The following is a 24,653-nucleotide window of genomic DNA, read 5'->3' as shown; positions in this document are numbered from 1 at the left end:
AGGTCATGTGTTCCCTGGTCATCAAATTAGTGCTCCGACAGATTTCCTTAATTAAAGGGGGGGGGCTCTTGGTTCTTAGCCAAGAAATTCCTTCAGTAGCCACTTACTTAAAGCTCTACCTAAATATTTACTTTCTACTTTCATAGATTCCAGCAGTCACCTAGAGGTGTGAGCTTGTGCATCTTCCAGGTCTCTCTGAGCATTTATCCATCCCTATGCATGCAATTTGATTTCCCAGAATACATGGTAGTCCTTAAAAGCTCTAATTCCCTAACATATCTTCCTATTCATATTCTACTTACAGGGTTCTTTGATTATTTGGTGCTCATGTCATAGGCTGTCTCTTCCCCTATGCAGCTATACTATATTTAAGTTCTTTTAACAGATCCTATCTGGGAAGCTCATAAAAAAATGCACAACCACCATTTTTGAGAACAATGTTCATGTTGCCTTTTGTTGTACCAGCAAGCTACACTATGAATTTTATCTGCTGTCCCCATTGGCACTGATGAATTAGGGAATCAGGGATGGTGTGTAGGGAATCAAAATGCCATTTTGATTTCTTACCCAATTTAGTAGCTTTTTCTTTGGTAGGCACTCTTCTCTGTTGAAAGTTTTTGTTAGATTTGAAATTTTTTTATAAGTTGTTTTTTTGTCAACTTAATTACTTCGTTGGGGGAGCTGATTCTAGGAACTTCCAACTCTGTCATTTTCATGTTGTTAATCTTTCCTTCTGTTTTTCAAAGATTGTTATCACTTGTTATATAATTTAGGATTGACTTATTTTCTCTCAACGTATTTTCAAATTTTCCAACATTTAAAAGATGTCACTTTACTGTCTTCCAGCTTACATAGTTACTAACAAGATGTCTAATTCAAAAGTCTTTTGCATTATTTCTTAACACATTATTCTGCCTCATACCTTTTCTTTCTGGAATTCCAATTATATTTATACCTTTGATTTTTTAATATGGCCTATTGTGGATACTCAGTTTTGTCTTCCTTCCTTTTTTATTTTATTTTATTTATTTATTTTTGTGTACCAGGGATTGAACTCAGGACCTTGTGCTTGCAAGGCAGGTGCTGGCACCACTGAGCTAAATCCCCAGCTCTGTCTTTCTTTTTAAAAAAGCTTTATTTTTTAAAGGCAGTTTTTGTTCACAGTAAATTTGAGGAGAAAGGGCAATTTTGTTAAACTCATCATCCTTACACATGCCTAACTCTCCCCTTCCACTATCAGTATGTTGCACCAGAGTGGTATGTTTCTTACAGTTGAATCCACATTGGCTTATCATTACCATCTGAAGTCTATATAATGTTACAGTTCACTCTTGATGTTGTATATTCTATGGGTTTTGATAAACATACAATACAAATTCATTCTTACAGTATCATTTAGAATAGTTTTACTGTCCTAAAAATTCTTTGTGCTCTCCCTATTTTCCTTCCCATCCCCCAGACCCTGACAACCACTGATCCTTTTATGATCTCCATGGGTTTATCTTTTCCAGAATGTCATATAGTTGGAATGATAAAATATGTAATATTTTCAGATTAACTTTTTTCAGTTAGTAATGTGCTTTAAAAAGTTCCTCCATATCATTTCATGGCTTGATAGCTCATTTTCTTTGATCAGCTGTCTGGATATAACACGGTTTATCCATTCATTTAATGAAGGACATCTTGGTTGCTTTTAAGTTTTGGGATTTATGATTAAAATTAAGGCAAACATCCTTTTGAAGGCTTCTCTGTGGATATGTCCTCAACTTGGGTAAATATCAAGTACTGCGATCGCTGATACCTTATGTATTCTGACGTATTCATTTTATAATAATTCATTTTATAATAATTTTCTTTTTTTAATTAACAGGAACCCCTTTAAGATTGTTTCAAAAGTTTTGAGTTGTACAGAACTTCATTATTTTGCTGTATTGTGGAACAACATCAACAATGATTACTTCAGAGTTACCAGTGTTACAGTAAGTATTCACATTTTTTTAAAAAGGGACAAATGTATATATTTATCACAATGGTCTCTTTGATTTGATATCAGCTGTATTCTCTGATATTGGGATAATATATTTGAAATTGAAGTATTAGGGTTTGTAATTGTCATATCCAGCCATGGCCCTGCTATTGGAAAGTCAGTATGTTTTCTGATACTGAGCAAAGAGGTGTTAGTGTGCTAGTCAAGGTTCAGAAAATGATGGCCTAAAAGCCAAATCTGTCATGCTACCTGTTTTTGTAAATAATATGTTATTGCTTCAGAGCTATAATTGTTTTTTACATTGTGATCATAGCTTCTTTGTGCTACAAATTGTGCTAGTGATTGAGCTTGTCTAGAAAGCCTAAAATATTCAGTCTGGCTAGAAGAAAAAATTTGTTGACCTGTATTCTGTATCTCCTTGTTTTCTGCCTTGTTCCTGGTCTTTTAGCTTCTTCATTAAGATTTTTTTCCCTTGAGATTGAGATTGGTGAGCCATTCAGGTTACTAGAAGTAATTTTAGGAGACTGCCATTTGGTATTTTTGGTGGCATATCATTATATTTGTTGGATTTGTATTTAGATTTAGAAGTGGAACTTACTTTGGAATTCTCTGGAAAATGTGGTCATGGTAATAACAGATATGGTACCATTTATAGCTTTCGCCAAGATGCAAATCAGGGATCCACATACTTATAATCCTATAAGTTTAGCTGTAATGAAAGTGATCAGCTGTTTAAGCAGTTATTTATGTTGTTAGTGACCTCATTCATTTATATACTTCTTCTCTAAGACACAGGCTCTGATCTCTTGGCTTTTTTCCCTCAAATTCTAATATACAAAGCTTTCCAAATTTCTTTACCCACTTCAGAGACCACCAATATTGTCCCTTCTTCTTTCTCTCAAATATAGGAGGCAGAATTTAACTCTTTTCTACCTAATTTACTTCACTCCCCTGTACTAACTCAAATGAAATACTGAGTTTAGAGGTCTCTAAATAATAATTTCTTTCTTTTACTTTATCTTATGCACTTCTGCCTTATCCATCCAACTCACTATTTATGTCTTGAGGTATCATGGCTCTGGCAAAGCTCCTCTAAACCCTCAGAGTTGTGATAGATAGCCTTTTGTGTTCCTACATTTTGTATGTTCTTCTCTCACCTGCATAATGTTGCCCCTCAGTGGCTCTGACCCACTTCCTAGAGTATACAAGTTTGATTTATTTTCGTATGATCTATTTCTAGCATACTGATTATTAGCATTAGTGATAAAATATGAAACAGATTGGTATTCAAATTGTGTTTATTTAAAATGTTTCATTAGTACCTTGTTTGCAGTATATAAGGATTACATTCATTGTAGGGAGTTGACACATATTGGTGCATCTTAATTCTTTTTACATATGTGTATTTAGAGAATATGTATCTATAGTATTTAGTATTGTATTATGTTTTATAACTGAATTTTATGAGTACTCGATAGTGGTGATCTGGGATCTGGGTAAATGAGCTCTAGTTTATATTTGTCAGCTGGGAATGATATTCTTATTAGAACTTATATGGTTTTATGAAAGTATATGGTTTTGGGGGGAATTTTGTGGATGTTTGCATATATTACCTTTCTTAATCCATCTGTCTATTATGTCATTTGTTCCAGCATAGCTTTCCTTGACTATGACAAAACATGTGAGACAATCAACTTAAAAGGAGGACTGGTTTATTTTGGCTTAGTTTCAGAGGCCCCAGACCATTATCAGTTGGTTCTGCTGCTTTGAATCTTTGGCAAAGTAGCATATCATGGAGTGGGGATCTTTAGAACAATCTGCTCATCACATGGTATTTTTGATTCTGTATGATAATGATGGTTTGATCCTATGTGCTAACAATTAGGAAGCAAAGGGAGAGGCAAGAGGGGACTAGAGTTCCATTATCTCCTTTGAAGCTGAACCTTTAACAATTAACTTCCCTCTAGGCCCCACCTCTTAAAGGTTCTGCCACTTCTCCTTTGCTACTGGGCTGTTGACCAAGCCTGTAACACATGTTCTTTTAGGAGACATTTATCCAAACCATAGCATTCTGCTTCTGGCCCCCAAACGCTCATGTCTGTCTTATAATACAAAATGCGTTTAGTCTTTCTCCAACAGTCTTCAAATATACTGAGCATTGCTCAGTAGTCCAATCCAGAGTCTTTGAGTCTCAAGGCAGTCTCAGCTATGAACCCCTGTAAAAAACAACCAACCAAACAAACAAAGAAACACAAGTTTTCATATTTCCAAGATGCAGTAGCTCAAGATAGGTATTCCTGTTCCCAAATGCAGGAATAGGAAAAGAGTAAGGGGGGAATCGAATCAAAGCAAAACCAAACTCAGCAGGGAAAAATGAATATAACATGTTCACGTCAGGATGTAATTTGTATGTCTCGCTGCTGGGCGGCTCTGAACCACCAGTGGTACATGCATGACTGTCCCATTGAGTAGCATGGGACGGTTATGGATGAACCACTAGTTGTTCAAGCCATGAAGGGATGTGTTAAGTTCTATAGCTCTTTGTCTGAGATCCCACATATACATTGGCATGATGTAAGCTCCAAAGGGGTTTGGTTGGGTAACACTGTGTCTTATGGCCTTAGTACCTGTAACTGTCACAGCCACTCTTTCTCACTGATTCTGCTTGCTGCCTGCAGCTTTCCTAGGCAGGTATTACATGTTTCTGGTGCCTCTTATCTTCCTAGCATCTCCACTGCAGCTTCATCTTCACTCTCACAACTTCGTACATTGCCCTAGTACAACCCCACCATACACTGCATGGCTTCTCAGGCCTTCCTTTGAAATATTGGTGGAGTCTTTATCATGCCATAATGCTGTCTCTATACTTGCAAAATCAGCATAATGTGGATGACACCAATGTCTGGCATCAGTTCAAAGTGTGCCATGGTCTGCTCACCCTATGGCCACAGTGGCCTCTGAGTGCCTGGGTGAGAAAGGAATTGCACGGAAACAATCCATGGGTGGCCCTGTGTGAGCAGAATGAAAGTCTTTGAAAGTAGTTTACACATTTGGGGCTGCAGTGAGCAGATCTTGTTGGTTGAGATGCCTTCAAGGCATTTTTACTATTGTTCCAATGTAAAGCTCTTGGTTTCTTTTTAATGGCATTAGCAACTGCAACCACAACTTCCTTGGCAATGCCTTTTAGGTACTCCTTTTTTGGCCACATCCTGAAGTTTTCAAATCTTTGCCACTCTGCTTTTTTGTAACCAATTATTGCCATACATCTGACTGAAAGCAGTCAGCAGTGTTGCTGCCAGAGTGCCTGGCTACCTTGAAATTTCTCCTGCCAGTAAGTCCATTACCTTTAAGCTTAGCCTTCCATAAAGTGTCAGAGAATGGACTAAAGGAAGCCAAGTTGTTTTCCACTGTATAACAGTGATATCCTCTAGTCCAATTTCCCAATAGAATCTGCATTTTCACCTCACATTTTGTAAGCATAACTTTTCCTTTGGACATTTCTTTCAGCATTCTGTTTTTATGAATCCTTACAAGAAATGACTCTTAAGCTCCATTTACAGCACTCTAGGCTTTCTTCATCCTATTTCTTTCTTTTTTTTTTTTTTTTTGGTACCGGGGATCGAACTCGGGTTCTTGTGCTTATAGGGCAGGTGGTGGAACTTGGCCCTTCATCCTATTTCTTTAAACTTTCAAATTCCTCCTTCAGGGCCCGGGATTTAGCTCAGTGGTTTCGCCCCCTGCTGCGCAAGCTCAAGGACTGGAGTTTGATCCCTGGTACCAAAACAAACAAACAAACAAATTCCTCCTTCAATTCACTTCCAAAGGTTTCTGAATCACATTGTTAGGAATAGTTACAAGAATGAACTTACTTGATACCAATTTCCTCTGTATAGAGATTTCTGATGCTATTAAAATCATGTGAGATAAATTGGGTTTAAAAAGGAAAAGCTTGTTTTTGGCTCATAATTTTGAAAGTTTCAGTTCATGGTTGATTGGCTTTGTTCTTTTTGGGCCAGTGGTAGGACAATGTATTGTGGAGACAGTGAGTGGGGGAACAAAGCTCCTCAACTCTTGGCAACTGGGAAGCAGAGAGAAGCAGGAAGGGGCCAGGGTCCTAATGTCCCTTTCAAGAGCACTCCCCCGCAAGTTCCTCTTACTAAACTTCACCTGTTATAAGTTTTACCACCTCTAAATAACACCACAGCCTAGCTACTAGGCCTTTAACAAATGGGCCTCTGTGGGACACTTGTCCAAACCATAGTACCTGTCTTCATTGTAGAGAAAGGAAACTTCAATTTCTATTATCTGTAAAGTGAAGGTAATACATTAGAAGTTGATCTCTATGTTGCCTTAAAAACAAAAACAAAATATTATGAACGAGGTATTTTATTTTTTTATTTTATTTTATTTTATTTTATTTTATTTTTTGGTACCTGGGATCGAACTCGGGTCCTTGCGCTTGCAAGGCAGGCGACAGAACCACTGGGCTAAATCCCCGGCCCATGAACGAGGTATTTTAGAAGAACAATTCAGTTAGGAAAGGCCATAGTGATTGATCTTATTATTTTTTGGCTGATTTACTTAATTGCTGATGATTTTTTTTTTCCTTAGTGCTATTGCTATTAAGAAGTATCAAAGTGGTATCATGTACTGCATGTTCATAGTCCATTGGTGTGTTAAATTCAGGGTAGATAAAGTAGGTAGAACAGACACATTCTTTGTTGCCATTAAACTTACAAAGGTAGATGTTAGTTAAATAATCACAATTGCATAATTTTAAGTTTCCATTAATGCTATGAAGGAAAAGTTAGGCATATTGTTAGAATTTTAATGCTTTTAATCTACTTTCATAAGAATGGAGCATTTGAGTTGAGAGGCCTGAAGTGGGGGATGTGTGTGGGAAATGAAGAAGGGAGCAAGGTATTATTCCAGACGGAGGAAATGGGATGTACAAAGTCCCTGAGCTAGGAGGAAGCATATTATATTTGAAGCTCTGAAATAAAGTCTTTTTTTGCCCCAGTTCTTTTTTTTTGGAAGGGGGGATAAGGGGAGGAGAGTGACACAAGAAGGCTTTTGGATTGAGAGGAGCAGTATCGTACTGGGACTTGCTAAGTTATATTTGGAAATATGTTGTCTGTCTCCTCTGCGTTGGAAAGCAACTGTGGTTTTCAACAGGAGAGAGGAGATAAGAATATATAATGTAATGTAATATAATATAATTAAAATTATATGTAAAATTGGAAAATAACTCAGTGCAGTGTAGTGATTATGTTGGAAGGGCCAATACAAGAAAGAAGACTAAGAGGAGGTTTTTGTAGTCCATACACTGGCAATGATAAATTGAACTAAAGTGGTTTGAATAAAGATGAAGAGAAGTAAACACAATTTCTAGAGTTTTACAAAGGGAGAAAAATCATTTTTATAAGATCTGATGTGATTCATTTTGCGCGCGCGCATGTTTGTGTGTGTGTGTGTGTGTGTGTGTGTGAGAGAGAGAGAGAGAGAGAGAGGGAGAGTTTTGGTTTGTTTTTTTGAGCCAGAGTCTTGCTCTGTAATTCAGGCTGGCCTTGAATTCACTATGTAGCCTAGGATGGTTTCAAACTCACAGCAGTCCTCCTGTCTCAGCCTCTCAAGTGCTGGGATTTCAGGTGTATGGCCCCATGCTTGGCCTGATCTGATCTTACATGCTTTTAATTTATATTCAGTAGTCTTATAAAGGTAAATCTTAGCCATTAACAGGGTTGTTGAAGAACAGATTGGTCAGTTTCAACTTGTATACCATGGACCCATCATTTCCACTGTGTCTTGTCTTAGGTTTTTTTGTGATGTGTAATAAAATTTATCTACAAGGAAAGTCATCGCAGCACTTTGTAATATTGTAGAACTAGAGATATTGTAAGTAACCAACGATAGAGAAATAATTAAATGAATTCTGTACATACTATGGAATCCCATGCATTAAAATGGAAAATTTCCATTTATTTATGACATTAACAGTCAAACTGTTAATGGCATTCCACAGGTTGGGATTCAGAGAAATGCAGCTTTTCCTTGTGTTCTTATCTTTTTGTTGCTTAAAACAAAAAATATTTATTATATATTCTAATAAGTAAACAAACATATTCCAGTAGGAATATATTAGCTATTTATTGACAGTAATTCTTGCCTTTTAGGCTGGCTGCAGCTGGTAGAATTATTAAATCATAATTTGGTGGTTGTCAATAAACTATATTGCTTAAACACATTTTAGTTTTAGTCATAAGTCACTTATTATATGCTGGATCTGGCTTGCTCTTGAGGTTGCCCAGAGATTTCTATAAGTATCAAAAGCAATAGTGGATTTTGTCTACATAAGATACATAAAAGCATAACTTGAATTCTAGTATCCTGCCACGGAAATAGAAATTTACATTCACTTTGAGGTGTAACTGGACTTCCACTTACTAGATGTGTGCCTATGGACAAATTTGTTAGGTCATTTCCTCATCTGTAAAATCAGGACAATAATATATTTCTTATAAGTTTATATATGTTTGTATAAAGTGACATTGTATGTTAAACATTTATTTGGACTGCAGTGATGTGCAGAAGCAATATGATTTGCTTTTCTTCCCGAGAGACAAATAAGAGTGACTAGATCAAGGATCAAACTGCTGCCAGGGTCTCAGATGCTTGTTTTTATAAGTAATATGTTATTGAAACATAGTCACACCTATTCATTTACATATTGTATACGGTTGCATTTATGCAGTGACATAAGAGTTGAGAAGTAGTTATAAGACATTAAGACTTAAAAATCCTTTAAGAAAAAAATTACTGACCTCTGAATGTAAAATATTATTTACAATTTTAAATATCAAATTGCCTTGAAAGATTTAAAAACAAGAGAGCAGCATGGTGCAAGACTATTTCTAGCAGTAGTGTGTAGAATGGGTTGGAGAGGGGAGAAGATAGAACCAGGGAGATAAATAAAGATTGTTTTCGGGATTCATGATCTTGGAAAGAGTGACAGATTATTATACTGAAAAAGATAACTGAAGAGCACTTGTGTTAACAGAAGACATACAGGATGAGTTACACAATTCTTTGAATTTGAATAACAATAATTGTGATGATAATAAATTTATCTAATAATTTAAAATACATTGTTGAGTTAACTTTAGAAATCAGTTAATACAAAAAACAAAACAAAAGGGACAGGGATTTAGCTCAGTGGTGCCGCCACCTGCCTTGCAAGTGAAAGATCCTGAATTCAATCCCCGGTACTACAAAAAAACCCACCCCAAATCAGTTAATACTGTTTCTATAAACAGCAGAAGTAAGTCAGAATTGGACTTAATTTTATTTTTAAAATTATAATTATTCATATTGATTGTACAAATTAAAGGGAATCATAGTGATAATTTTATACATGCATACGTCATGCATTGATCATGAACTTCTACCCTTCCTCTGCCTGCAACCCTCAAAACCCCCAACCCTTTTAAACCTAATTTTAGTTGAGGTGTTTGATAAATTAGAGGTGACTCTCAAAGAAACAGGTCATACATGCAAGTTAATAATCTTGAATTAGAGATTTAAAATGCGATCAGGTCTACTGATAAAAGGTTTTGAAGTCATTTGTATAGAAGTTGGATATCACCAAGTGTAGTGGCACACACCTGTAATCCCACTTGGGAGGCTGAGACAGGATGATTGCCGAGAGTTTGAGTTTAAGAACAGGCTGAACTACATAGTAAGATCCTGTCTCAAAAAACAAAAACTGTAACAACAAAAGTTGGAATTTTAGTATAAGAAATATGCAAGGGAGAGAGACGAGCAGACACTAAAGATTGATTTTTTTTTTTTTTGGTACTGGGGATCGAATTCAGGACCTTGCGCTTTCGAGGCAGGCAACGAAACCACTGAGCTAAATCCCCAGCCCTGTTTATAGTTTTAGGTAGAGTCCTAATGGAATTGTCAGTGTATAATACAGTGTGAAATTCCTGTTTGTAGGAGCAGTCCTTTTGCATGCCACGTTGGAGCTAGTCTGTGTTGACTTGTAAAAGTCAAAAGTTTGCAGGCCAGTCAGTACAACATAGACATTATAAAAAGTTAAATTATATAAGCTTTGAATTAATGACATTAAAATAAGTCATAAGTACTTAAAATTCATTACTTTGTAGTTGATATCTATTGTCTCTATCCTCATCTCCATATCCTATCCCCTTTACTAGGGACTGAACACAGAGCCTTTGTAGTGAGCTACATCCTTAGCCCTTTTTATATTTTAAGACAAAGGTTTGATACATCTCTAAGTTGTGCAAGTTTGAACTTGAGATCTTCCTACTTCAGTCTTTCAGAGTGCTGGGATTACAGATGTATGCCACCATACCTGCCTTATATCACTTTATCTTGAGGTTGATTACACCTTTGTACATGTATGGTGAAATTGTGGTTTAATAGTATACTACTGTTTATCACTTCCCAACTCTGGGTTTTGTGGTACTACTTTGTTTGAAATTGACTGGGGTGGGAGTAAGTACACCATGAAAATCAGCAAAGGCTGCAAACCCGGACTTGATTTATTGTTTTGCTGATTGTGGATTTCTCTCTCCCTTTCTTCTTCTTCCTCTTCCTCCTCCCCCCTGTCCTCCTCTTCTTCCTTCTTCTCTTCTTCCTCCTCCTCCTCCTCCCCTCTCCTTACTCTTTCCTCCTTCCTCTCTGCTGCTTTTTGTGTGTGGTGGTTGTTTGTTTTTTTTTTTTTTGAGACTAGGTTTCTGTATGCACTCCAGCCTGACCTTGAACTTGGTAGCTCCACCTGACCTCAGCTCAAAGCAATCTTCTGCCTCATCCTCCCAAGTGGTGGGATTATAGGCATATGCTAGGTGCCTGACAATTGTCTGTGGATTTAAGAAACTGATAGTTTATAACAAAGATTAAACTTTGAAGTGTATTAGGTATATTATGAGTAGCTCAAAATTGAGGAAGTATTCTTCCAGTATTGAGAACTATTATCTGATTAAACAATGACGTTGCTCACAGCACTGGCTAACGAGTGAAGTTCTGATAGTTGTCTGTCTTTTACCTACATCTTTTCATTAAAATGAAAAACAACCATCTTTAATGTCAAAATTCCTACTTATTATCAGTTGCAACCATAGGTTACATATGGATGTAAAAGTTGTCAAGAATATCAAAATCATTCTCTGAGAATCAAGTCACTATGAAATTTACAATGAGAGTTTTATGCATTGTTTATAAATTATGTGCTGTGTATCCTTTAAATCTATAATATTTATTATAGTAATATATTTGCATGTATTTTTTTGAAGAGCCACTTACTGAACAGTTACTAAGACACCACTGACTTTAATGATTTTTTTACAAAATTTTTTCTGAGCCTTCATCTTTTTATACTAAATTAATCTTTTGGAGTTGTATTTTGCATTTACATATTGTACAGCAGCTGCCATTTCAACAGTAATTTCCTACTCTTTATTTCTTTATTTGGGGAATTCATATCACTCAGTGTTATATGATACTAGAAGGGGAAGGTAACATTTTTGATTCACTGAAGAGTTTTTCTGAAGAAATATTAACCACTTCTAGCAGTATACCAAGAGGTAAGGAAAATACTTGAACAAAACTGCATTGTGTTTATTCATTTGTTTACTAAAATAATGTGACATTTTCTAGGGATTCAACTAATGAAACTACTGCCCATTCTGATGCTGGCAGCGAACTTGAAGAAACAGAGGTCAAAGGAAAAAGAAAAAGGGGTCGTCCTGGCCGGCCTCCAGTATGTATTATACTTGTCTTCTTTGTTCCTTTAATGGTTACCATATACTTGATATAAGCTATTTTTTTAATTCTTTTTAAAAAATGTCAATGATACATTAGAAATTCTTGGAAACTTTGTAAATTGGCTTAGCAGTGATCAGAAAAAAGGAAAGTAGTATAGTGTCATTTTTTTCCTCCTTACTTGGTGATCCATGTATAGGCATAGAGGAAGTTTTGACATTAAATGAAGTCTAGTTAAGACATTCTGCTTTCCACATGTAACTGATTTCCTGTGAGTGCCTAAGTATGTATTTTGGTAGTGCTAGTTTTGAGATAGGGAACTGTCTCAGAATATATTCTGATTGATACATAAGTGAGAATTGTAGAAGAACAATAGGTAAATATATCAATTGATATCTTTACGTATTCTAAGAATCGTAGTTATTAAAATACATAAGCTTTGAGAAATAGCAATAACAGTGTGTCAAGAGATTTAGGCTTTTATTCTACACTCAATGAAGGGATTTGCTATAATGAGACATAATAGCATAACAAGTACACACACACACAAACAGACCCCACCCATCTACCTTCAACAGTTTTCAGGTATGGTCAGTGGCCAATCTTGTTTCATCTCTTCACCTCTCTTTCCCTTCTTTGTTATGTTATTATTATTATTATTTTTTTTGGTACTGGAGATCGAACTCAGGTCCTTGCGCTTGCACAGCAGGCGGCAAAACCACTGAGCTAAATCCTTGGCCCCTGTTATAAGGTCATCTTGACATTAATTCATCTCTGGCTATTTTAGTATATGTTGCTGTGTTCGAAAAAACCTTTTTCTTCTGTTGTCACACCATAACAATCAGTTCAGAAGACGTCTGTGACTTCAAAAATGGCATTTTTCTTCACCAGCAAGAAAACAATCAATTTTGTCATAGTGGAAATTAGGTGGGTGTCTTGTTGGGTTTGTTTTTTTTGTTTTTTTGGTAGCAGGCAGTGGAACCACTGAGGTAAATCCCCGGCCCTAGCTGGATGTCTTGTAATCCAGTTCAGTTTTGACAGATAGTGTTAGATGCCACAGGTTGAAGTTCCCAAGATTCTACCCCTTAGATATAAGTTGCAGTCCCCAAGTTGTTCTACCTATACTTCTGATCTATTTCCATGTGTTTATGTAATTTTTGCGGTTTCTTTTGCTGTTGATCTCCAATTTCATCACACTATGGTCTGATAATACACAAGGGATAACTTCCATTCCTTTGCACTTACTTACTCACGTTCTATGAGTATGTGGTCTATTTTGGAGAACGACCTGTGTGCAGCTGAAAAGAATGTGGATTCTGATTTTGTAGGGTGGAACAATTTGTAAACATCTGTTAAGTTCATTTGTTCAAGAGTTCGATTGAGTTCTAGTATTTCATTATTTTTTTGTCTAGTTGATCTATTCGTGACAGTGGGGTACTGAGGTCCCCCACTACTATTGTATTGGTGCATATATGACTTTTAATGTCTGTTAGTATTTGTTTTATATAGTTGGGCGCACTAGTGTTTGGTGCATGGATATTTATGATTGTCATCTCTAACTCTTGGATTATTCCCTTTACAAGATGGTAGTGTCCTTCTTTGTCTCTCTTAATCAGCGATGGTTTGAAATCCACTTGATCTGCAAAGATAATAGCTATTCCTTTTATTTTGCAGGTTCCTGTCACATGGAATATTGTTTTCTTCCCTTTAACTTTCAGTCTATGAGTTTCTTTTTGAATTAAGTGTGTTTCTTGTATGTAGCATATTGTTGGATCTTGCTTCTTGACTCATTCTGCCAGTCTATTTCTTTTGATTGGTGAATTGAGACCATTAACATTGATGGTTATAACTGATATGTATTGCCTTATCATTGTCATGACTTTTTCTTTTTGTTGGATTCTCCCCCATTACATTTAATTTCTTGTCGCACCCGATGGATTCATTCTGCTGTGCTTCCTGGGGTTGTGATCCTCATTGTCTGTTCCTAGGATATTATCTAAAATTTTGTGGAGTGCTGGTTTGGTGTTCATGAAGTTCCTAAGGTGCTGTTTGTCATGAAAGTATGTTATTTCTCCATCAATTTTGAAAGATAGTTTTTCAGGGTAGATCAATCTGGGTTTGAGGCTGTTTTCCTTTAGGGCTTGAAATATGTCACTCCAAGCTTTTCTTGGCTTAAGGGTTTGCATTGAGAAGTCTGCTGTGATTGTGATGGGCTTTCCTTTGTGATTTGTTTCTTTTGTCTAACTGCTTATAGAATTTTGTTCTTCTGTTGGGTTTCTGGAATCTTTTTTTTTAAAAATTTTTAAAATAACTTTATTATCAAACACACATATACAAAAATTAAAACCATTCAAAGAAGAACAATGCAAGGGGAAAAAAAGTACAGTAATATTCAAATACAGTAGAACTCACCCAAAACAAAACTGAAAAGCACTTCAACATTTTCCCATATAACTTAAAAAAGCATCTCAAGCACCAGCAAGATGCCAGAGGATGTGATTTGTTTGAGAAAGATCCCCCAAACCAACATTGAACAAATAGTGGTCTGGAAAAAAAATCCAGTTAGCAGACTCCACATAAGCCAAGCTTCTCCCTAATTTAAATTTCAATACAGTCATATGACACACGATGGAAACACAATCCAAGAAATATGTTATTAGGCCATTTCACCCGTCTATATCTTTAATTACACTTTCAGTTTCTCATGCTAAGAGAAACTATTCGGTATTTACACATGTGTGTCCTCTTTATTTCACCTAAGAGGATGGCCTCAATATGCATCCATTTAGCTATAAATGTCTCTAGTTTGTTATTCTTTATGGCTGAGTAGTACTCCATTTTATTAAAAAACCACATCTTTATCCAGTTTTCAGTTAATGGGCACTTGGGGTGTTTCCAAGCTTTCGCTGTTACAAACTGTGCCACTATAAACATGGGTGCACCTATATTGGTGTGGTATGATTCTTTTAATTCTTTTGGGAAGATACCTAGCAGTTGGATAGCTGGGTCGAATGGGATCTCTAAGCCTAATTCTTTGAGGTATCTCCATACTGATATCCACAGTGGTTGCACCAGTCTGCACTCCCACCAGTCTGACTCTTTACCAATGATGAAGAGTCCTTTCTCCCCAAGGGTTCCTGGAATCTTAACAATTATATGCCTAGTAGCTGCTGGATTGATTTCTCATGGTCCCTTACAATTTTGAAGCACTTTTAATTGTTTTTAAAATTTTTTTTAGTTTTTTTTTTGAAACACTTTTTCTTTTCCTGGTCACTAATTGCAATCTTATCTTCTATATCTGAAATTCAGTCCTCACATTGGCTCATTCTGCTGTGTAAGCTTTCAATGGAGTTTTTAATCTAGAAATCTGTTTGTATCTGTTTCATGGATTCGTCCTATGTTGGGATTCCATCATGTTCCTCAGCTCCTCTGTTTTTTTTAATCTGTGTCCTTTCTAGATTTATTAATCATGTCTTGCATTAAGGGCACAATCTCTGCTGTTATCTGAAAAATTATTTCTGATTTCATTTTTTCCAGATCCTCTTTTGTTGCCTGTTCAGGGAGTTCAGGTGGTTGAGTATCAGATTGTCCCATCTGCTTTCCCTTTGGGGTTGCTGTAGGTGATCTGGAAGTCTGGTTTTGAGACTTGTTTACGTGTCTTCTCATTTCGATGTGGGGGTGGTGCTGTTGGTGCCCACTTGGCTCACCTCCTCTGCGCTGGTAGCAGTGGAGTGGCGGCCCGGAAGCCCCTTCCTCTGGGCTGAGAGCAGTGGAACAGCATCCAGGAAGCCCCTTCCTCTGGGCTGGGAGCAATGGAACAGTGGCCTGAATGCCCCTTCCTCTGGGCTGGGAGTGGTGGAATGGCAGCCTGGAAGCCCCTCCCTCTGGGCTCTCAAACAGCAGTAATCTGTTTCTCTCTTGTCTTGAGCTGCAGAACTATACTTCTGATCTATTGTCTATAAATTGTTGTTCTTAGAATCTGCTCCTAAGGTGTTTGTTTGTGGTACTGGGGGTTGAAACTAGGATCTTTTCACTGAGCTGCATCTCCAGTCTTTGTAATTGAGACAGGGTCTCACTAGGTTGCCCATCAGGCTCAGGTTGAACTTGTGTTCCTGCTGTCTTAGTCCTGAAGAGTGCTGGAATTACAGGCATGTGCCACCACACCTGGCTTCCTCTCAGGTTTGGTTAATTTGTTGACTAGAACTCAGGGAACCAGTTAACCAGTTTATTGAAAGATATGAAAGAAGGGACATGGAGCCTCAGTATCCACTCAGTGGTACACTCCAGGGCCCTTTGCATGTTCAGTTATCTAGAATGTCTGAATTCTGTTGTTTAGGGGCTTTATGGAAACTTCATTGTGTATATAATGCTAATAGAGTGGATATGGAAATAATGCAAAACCTGTTTCAGTATTGTTCTTGGCCTCTTTGTGTAGCATTCTTCTCTCTAGAGCACAGAACAGGCCAATCTATAATGAAGGGAGAATATTATGACTTACTATTGGGCATTAGTAGATTAGATAATTATTTTGTGGCCAATTCCAAGAGAAGAAGGTAGGAGAAGTTGAGAGTTTCTAACACCCAAGCTGAAGAAGAAAAACTCTTACTTTTCAAGGCCTGCCTTGGGGACATAGTTATGAGTGAGGAACAAGTAAGTAAAAGTCACATAGCATATCATAATTGGTAAAACAAAAAAAAAAGGACTTTCTTTTTCTTTCTTTTTAAAGCATCATTGCAATATCAACATACCTGAAGATAATAGTATTTTATTAATGTCACCAAATAAACTTATTATTAATATTTCATAAATGTTCTGATTTTTGAAATATATTTTGGTGGTTAGAATCATCATGCAAATTCAACCTACCTGTTGAAGTTCACAGTTATATTGTTTAATCATTTATTGTGCGTGGGGGAAGAAAATTTCTTATAGTAAATTATTCAACAAGACTTTTTTTGATGTAGTTTAATCATTATTTATGTTTGTTTGCAAGAATTTTTAATTGCTTACTTTTCCAGCCAATGTGAAGAAAAAAAAGGAAGGAAAACTTTGTCTATTTGAATGTCCAGTTGCTGTTATCACCCACTTTTAAAAGAAAAAAGTTATGGGGAAAGATGGATTGTAATCACTTTTTATAATAATTCTTCATTTGTAGAGATATTTGGTGGTATAATATTCCTTACACAAACATTTTTGGGGAAAGTGAAAGAGTTCTGTACTTAAAAGCTGGAGATTATTCCTCTTTCTACTATGTGATTTTTCTGAGTCTATAGGGAAGTTATATTGCTTTGTCTGAGCATAATGGGTTATAGTCTCAAAATTGAAAATAAACTTGATTGAAGGTATGAGAATTAACTGCCCATGTGATTACTTGAATTTGTTCTCTTTCAATTAAAATTCTTCCTTTAGAAGATTCAGATTGAGTATTTGTGTCCTTAAAGAAAGCTTGTTTTTTTTTTCCCTTAAAGGGAGTTCATCACTCCTTCAGCAGGGTATTGTATTATTTCTTAGAACCTATCTTAATTTTTATGTGTGTACAGCTGAATCCCTGAAATGTGCTTTCCTTGAGATAAAGGAGTTTGTATATCCAAATGCTCAGCCCCTTTGTGGTGGGAGATATGATTTGATTTTCAGTGAAATTGCTGTTATATAATATAGTGATAGCATATATTTGGTTTTTGTGTTGTGTGTGGTAAGAAATATGATTTGGGGCCGGGGATTTAGCTCAGTGGTTCCACCGCCTGCCTTGCAAACTCAAGGTCCCAAGTTTGATCCCCTGTACCAAAAAAAAAAGATTTGAATTTTAGTAAAATTACTATTACATAATTTAGTAGGTTAATAGCACATACTTATCCTGTGTTTATAGAATTGGAAAAAATGTCAACCAGGATAGATTAATAGCATTGTACACTTGTGTTATAGTTTAGTCCATACATTCACACTCATTAGTTTATCAGGCTATCTACACTTCCACCTAATTCAGTCAAGTCTGTTTTGTGGTTGTGGACACAACACATGTTCCTGAGTTTCAGCTTGGGCTTTCCATTGGGCTGGTGATTTTTATGTTATTGAATCATGTTGATGCTATGAAGTAGCATCTTAAATGCTGCTTACAGAGTAGAAAACAAAGTTTCAAAGTGGAAATTTAGCCAGGTACTGTGGTACGTGCCACTAATCTAGCATTCTGTGAGGCTGAGGCAGGAGAATCCACCCAGCCTTGGCAACTTGGAGGATTGGTGAGACTCTTAAAATTAAAAAAAAAAAAATTTTTTTTTAAATAGGCTGGGTTGTAGCTCAATTTAGAGGCCATAGGTTCAGTCCCCAGCATAATTACACAAACAAACAAACAAATTATAATATAAAACAAAAGTGGAAATTTACCTAAGATCAAACAGGAAGTGAGAGGCAAAGCTAGGATTTGAGTTCATGTCCCAACTACCATATTCTTTCTTTTAAGAAGACTAGAATACCAAGCTGGTAATTAATATTGAGACAAGTGGTTATCATAATGATAATGTTTAAGTCACGACCCAGGTACTACTCAAAAATAATTGGACATCTTTTGTCAGTAAGCCCCAATTCCAAATTGTGATTGATGCACTTTGTTTAGATATCTTAAAACTATTCGTTATTTTTAAATTTATCACTTTTATCCTCATTTCTGTTCTTTAATTTTTTTTTTTAGCTGACATATAATTGCATATATTTTAGGGGTACAATGTGATATACCCAAACATGAATACAATGTGTAATGATCAAATTGGGGCATACCAGTTACTTTTGATTGTCAGATTGACTGGATTAAGAGACTCCTGGAGGGGATTGCATTTTAAAAGCACTAACACCACCAACTGGTCCTGTTGATATGTTCATAGATGAATGGGCATTTACGAAGTAGGGCCTCATTGGAGGAAGTGGGTCACATGAGTGTTAACTTGAGGACTGTATTTGATCCCAGGTGCTTCTTTTGCTATTTGCTTCCCATCTTCCATGAGATGAGAAGGTTTTCTCTACAATGCCTTTCTGCCATCATCGGCCTTGGAGCTAGCTGACTGTAGACTGAAAAACTCTGAAGCCATGAGCCAAAATAAACCTTTTCTCTTTAAGTGTCAGCTATTTTGTCCCATCAATGGGGAGGTGACTAACACTCAGAGTAATAGTATATCCATTCACACCGAACATTTGTCATTTTTTTCTGATGAGAACATTTAAAATTCTGTTTTCTGGCTATTACCAAATATAAAATAAAGTATTTTTAATGAGTCTTATGGTGCTATAGAACACTAAAACTTATTCTTCCTATATACTGTAACCATAATTATGTGCCTGTAAATGATTTTCTTCCGATTCTGCCCTCTACCCTTGTTTCTGGTAAGTGCTCTTTTTCTGTACTTCTATGACATCAGTATTTTTAGTTTCCACGTGTAAGTGAGAACATGTGCTATTTTTCTTTCTGTTCCTGGCTTATTTCAGTTGATATAAAATCCTCCAGGTTTGTCCATGTTGTTTCAAATGACAGGATTTCATTCTTTTTTAAAGTTGAATAATATTATGTATAAATAATTATATATTTTTTACCCATTTCTGTGTGAGTGGATGCTTAAGTTCATTCTATATTTTGGCTATTATGAGTAATTCTACTTTTTTTTTTAGAGGTAGAGTCATGTAGGTAGCCCAGGCTGGTCTTGAACTCAGGGTAATCCTCCTGGCTCAGCCTCCTGAGTGCTGGGATTACAGGCATGCACCATCACTCTGGCCAGTTTTACTTTTAAAAAGAGAGTACAGGGCTGGGGATTTAGTTCAGTGGTTCCAGCACCTGCCTCACAAGCACAGGGCCCCGAGTTTGATTCCCGGTACCAAAAAAAAAAAAAAGGGAGTACAGCTGTCTCTTCAAGATACTGATTTCCTTTTCTTTGAATATATACCCAGGAGTGGGGTTGTTGGATAAAATGGCAGTTCTATTTTTAATTTTTAAAGAAATCTTCATACTGTTTTTCATATGGCTGTATTAATTTACATTCCCAATAACAGTATGAGTTACCCTTCCTCTGTGTCCTCTCTGGTATTTTTTATATTTTTGATAATAGCCATTCTAACTGGGATGAGATGGTATCTTATTATTTGATTTGCATTTCCCTGATGATTAGTCATATTTGTTTGTTTGTTTGTTTTTTGGGACTGGGGTCAAGCTTGTGAGGCAGGTGGCAGAACCACTGAGCTAAATCCCCAGCCCGATTAGTCATGTTAAATATTTTTCATATACCTGTTGATCATTGTATATGTTCTTTTGAGAAATATTTGTTGAAATCATTTGGCCATTTAAAAATTAATTATTTTGAGTTTCTAATTGTATTCTGCATATTAATCTAGTGAATAGTTTGCAAATATTTTCTCTCATTCTGCAGGTTGTCTTGATTGTTTTCTTTGCTGTGCACCAACCAGCATTTTAGTTTGATTATAATCCCATTTGTCTGTTACTTCTATTGTTGCTTGTGCTTTTGAGCTCTTAGTCCAAAGAGTCTCTACCAGACCATTCTCCTGAAGCTTTGCTCCTGTGTTTTGTTCTAGTGTTTCCATAGTTTTTGGTCTTACATTAATTCTTTTTTTTGGGTACCGGGGATTGAACTTGGGACCTTGTGCTTGTGAGGCAGGTGATGGCACCACTGAGCTAAATCCCCGACCCACTTACATTAATTCTTTAATTCAATTTGAGTTGAATTTTGCAACTGGTAAGAAGTGAGGATCTAGTTTCATTCTTCTGCATGTGGATATCCAGTTTTGTGTCCCGTCCCCCCCCCCCCCCCCAATCCAACTCAAGACCTTGCACTTGCCAGGCAGGCGGGTACAATCCCCAGCCCTGTTGTTTTTGAGACAAGGTCTCCCTTTGTAGTTCAGACTGGCTTTGAATTCACTATGCAGTCCAGGATGGCCTTGAACTCTTGGTGATCCTCCTGGCTCAGCTTCCTGAATTCTGGATTACAGGTATGTGCCACCATGCCCAGTTACGGGTGTCCATTTTAGCCATCACTATTTATTAAAGAGGCTGTCCTTTCTCCAGTGTATATTCTATGAGTTTTTGTTGAACAATCAATTGACCTTAAAATCCTTAATCAATTTCTGGGTTCTGTTGTATTGGTCAGTATATCTATTTTTATGTTAGTACCATGATGTTTTAGTTACTATATAGCTTTATTTATAGTATATATTGTATACTTTATTCATGTATGTACTTTATATATGGATAATCTATACAGCTAAAGTATATATTGAAATAAAGTAGACTTTATACTTACACTAATGTACATACTTTATGTAAGTGTACTTTATTTATAGTATATTTTGAAGCTAGGTATTCTTATGCCTCAAACTTTATTCATTTTGTTCAGGATTGCTTTGGCTACTCAGGTTTTTTTTTCTCTTACCATACACATTTTAGGTTTAATTTTTCTATTTCTTTGAAAAAAATATCTTTGGTATTTTGATACAGTATTTGATGCTTTTGAGTCTTTGAACATGGGGCATTTTTCCACTCTTTTGTACTTTTTAGTTTCATTTCATTAGTGTTTTAGTTTTTGCTGTAGAGATCTTTTGTTTCCTGGGTTAAATTTAGTCCAAAAACTTTTTGGTAGTATTTTATATGTTACTCTCTTGATTGATTTATCAGGTACTTTGCTCTTGGTATATTGAAGTGCACTGATTTTTGCACATTAATTTTTTATCTTGCTACTTTATTGAATTTGTTAATCAGTTCTGGACAGGTCTTTTTTTTAAATGGAGTCTTTAGTTTTTTTTCTGTATATAAGATTATGTTGTATGCAAATAAGTACAAGTTGACCACCTTCTTTCTTATTTGGATGACATTTATTTCTTTCCCTTGACTAATTTTTCTTGTTAGGCTTTCTAGTATTATGCTGAATAGAACAGAAATGGTGAATTTTGGCACACTTTTCTTATTCCAGGTCTTTGAAGAAAACCTTTCAGCTTTCCTTATTCATTATGATGTTAGCTCTGGTTTTGTCATACATGGCTTTTATTGGTTAAAATACATGTTTTTGTATACCTAATACCATATTTTGAGAATTTTTATTTGAAAAAGAATGTTGAATTTTTATAGAATTCTTTGTAACTATTGAGACTATTGTGGTTTTTGTTTATGCAATATGTTAAGCTTACTGTTTTGAACTGTCCTTGGATAAATCTTGTTTGATCATAGAGAAAAATTGTTTTGATGTGCTTTGGATTTAATTTATTAGTCTGTTGAGAATTTTACATCTATGCTCATCAGTGATTTTTTAATTTTTTTATTCTTTGGAGATAGGGTTTCACTATGTAGTTCAGGCTGGCCTTGAATTTACTGTGTTGCCCAGGCTGGCCTCAATCTCATGGTGATCCTCCTACCTCACCCTCGCCAGTGCTGGGATTATAGGTATGCACCACCACACCCGCACACATCAGTGATTGGTGTATAGTTTTCTTTCTTCTTGTGTGTGTATATCTTTGCTTTTGGTAACAAAGTAATCCTGGCCTTGTAAAAATGAGTTAGGAGAGGATGCCTTCTTTTCAGCTGTTTGGAGTAGTTTGAGAATCGGTATTATTTCTTTATATGTTGATAGAATCCAGCTGTGAAGCCATCAATTCTGGGCTTTTCAGGTTTTGTTTCTGGAAAAACTTTTTATTATTGATTCATTTTCTTTACTTGGTATTGGTTTGTTCAGATGTTCTATTCTTTGTGGTTCATCCTTAGATTTTATGTGTCCAAGAAATTGTTCATTTATTACTTTTTTAAGGACTTACCTGTGTTTTTGATGCATTATTTTTTAAGGAGATTTATTGTATCTCTGGATTTATTCATTTAGTCAGATGAAACAGGTGATGTAAGGACTTCTGTTAGGAACAGTATTGTTTCTTTATTAAATTCTTAGAGGCTAGAGGCCTTCCTTGTTTTTAGGGGGGTATCTCAGTATTTTTTTTCTTTAGCATGCGGTTATTTCAGAAACTTTTGTTTCCATCAGATCACCCTAGTTTTGCAGTTATCTTACATAGTGTTTGTTGTTATTGTATCTCTTTACTTACAGATATACCTCAGAGATACTGTGGGTTTGGTTCTAGACCATTGCAATAAAGTGAATATAGCCATAGTGTGAGTTGCATAAATGTTTTGCTTTCCCAGTGTGTGTAAAAATTGTATTTTCACCAAATGTTAAGTGTGTGATATAACACTATGTCTTAAAAAATACATACTTTAGTTTTAAAATATTGGGAAAAAATGGTAACAATCACTTGCGCCTTCCATGAGTCATGATGTTTTTGTTGGTAGAGGATCTTCCTAGACCTTGATGGCTTTAGACCCAACAAGGTGATGGTTGCTGAAGGTTGGAGCAATGCCAGCAATTTCTTAAAATAAGACAACAATAAAGTTTGTTACATTGATTAGTCCTTCTTTCACAAACTATTTCTCTGTATGTGTTAGTATTTTACCCCCTTGGTCAAAACTGTAGTCAGTTGTCTCAAATCCTGCTGCTGCTTTATCAACTGAGACTAGATAATGCTCTAAATCCTTTGTTGTTGTTCATAGCATCTTCACCAGGAGTCGAATCTCTCTCTAGAAAGAACTTTCTTCTGTCACATATAAGAAGCAGCTCCCAATCCATGAAAGTTTAACCATAAGATTACAGCAATTCACTCATATTTGCAGGCTCTTCTTCTAATTCTAGTTCTCATATTATTTTGACCACATGTGCACTTAACTGTCTCCCCTGAAGTGTTCAAGCCTTCAGAGTAGACTCAACTTATTGTAAACTTTTGTTAATCTCAATATCTTGACCTTCTATTATGAATCACAAATGTTTTTATTGGCATGTAAAATGATTGTCCCTTACACTTATGGGTCCAACCTTTTGGCTTGCCTGGACTGCATTGAGTGAAGAGGAATTGTCTTAGGCTGGACATAAAATAAGTAACAAAGGTTTTAAAAAATATTTTTATTGTAACATTAAAATTAAATAACACAAGTTCAAGTTTAATAATTAAATAAGAAAACTTAAATGTGTGCTTAATAATAATAAAAGCCTCTGTCTTCAGAGGCACACATGTAGGAAGAATGAAGTACTGTTGTTAGAAATCGCTGTTTATTTGCCCACATAATGTCTTGTAAATACGCTTTTCCATTTGACTGAGTTGTATGGTAGACACAAGAGGTGGAATTAGCCCTGCAATGTGCCCTCTCCTACGCAATGTTCTGTTGTCACCTATGAAACCTGTGCTGAAGGCATTGTACATCAGATTATGAAAAATATCACTAAAAACCACGTAATAATGTTAAAACTTTGGGATCTTGTAGAGTTGCATTACTAGCTATTTGGGGCCACAGGTCGGCCATGCTTTGTTTATAGGAAAATGTAGGGTTATTAATTAGCTGAATTTCAATATTTTTGTGTCTCATGTAGTAAGGAGGCCTGAAAATAGGAAGACTTTACAGGGAAATGGTCAGTCATTGAAAGAATGGGAAAACATAGATTATTAAGTTCACCTTCTTGTGTGGATATAGTTTGTGGCATCACAAAACAATAACAGTACTAATAGCAAAAATCAATGATCACAGATTACTCTAATCAATGTAATAATAATGAAAAATATTTAAAATATTATAGTACCAAAGTATGATTCAGAGACTTGCTGTTCAGCACATGCTGTTGGAAAAATGGTGCCAGTATACATTCTCATTTTTTTTTTTGGTACCAGGGATTGAACTTGGGACCCTGCACTTGCGAGGCAGGCAGCAGAACTACTGAGCTAAATCCCCAGCCCAAAATTAACTTTTTTTTTTTTTTTTTTTTTTTTTGGTATTGGGGATTGAACTCAGGACCTTGTGTTTGCAAGGCAG

The 24,653-nt window shown here is 36.0% G+C and overlaps 1 protein-coding gene across 2 annotated transcripts in view; it reads left to right on the top strand.

The window, feature by feature from the left end:
• Stag1 (STAG1 cohesin complex component) overlaps nt 1-24,653 on the top strand; it is a 377,958-nt gene that overhangs the window by 83,015 nt on the left and 270,290 nt on the right. For both annotated transcript variants that reach the window (XM_021246771.2, XM_087186950.1), the window contains 2 exons: nt 1,871-1,979; nt 11,666-11,768. In XM_021246771.2, coding sequence (XP_021102430.1) covers nt 1,951-1,979; nt 11,666-11,768 — 132 coding nt within the window. In that variant the 5' untranslated portion in view covers nt 1,871-1,950. The remainder of the gene's footprint in view (nt 1-1,870; nt 1,980-11,665; nt 11,769-24,653) is intronic.

Source organism: Heterocephalus glaber, unplaced genomic scaffold, assembly GCF_053883595.1.
Source record: "Heterocephalus glaber isolate CG9 unplaced genomic scaffold, H.glaber_assembly_v1.0 deba00001504, whole genome shotgun sequence".
In the NCBI taxonomy this organism is placed as follows: Eukaryota; Metazoa; Chordata; class Mammalia; order Rodentia; family Bathyergidae; genus Heterocephalus; species Heterocephalus glaber.
This window is presented reverse-complemented; position numbering and strand designations above follow the sequence as displayed.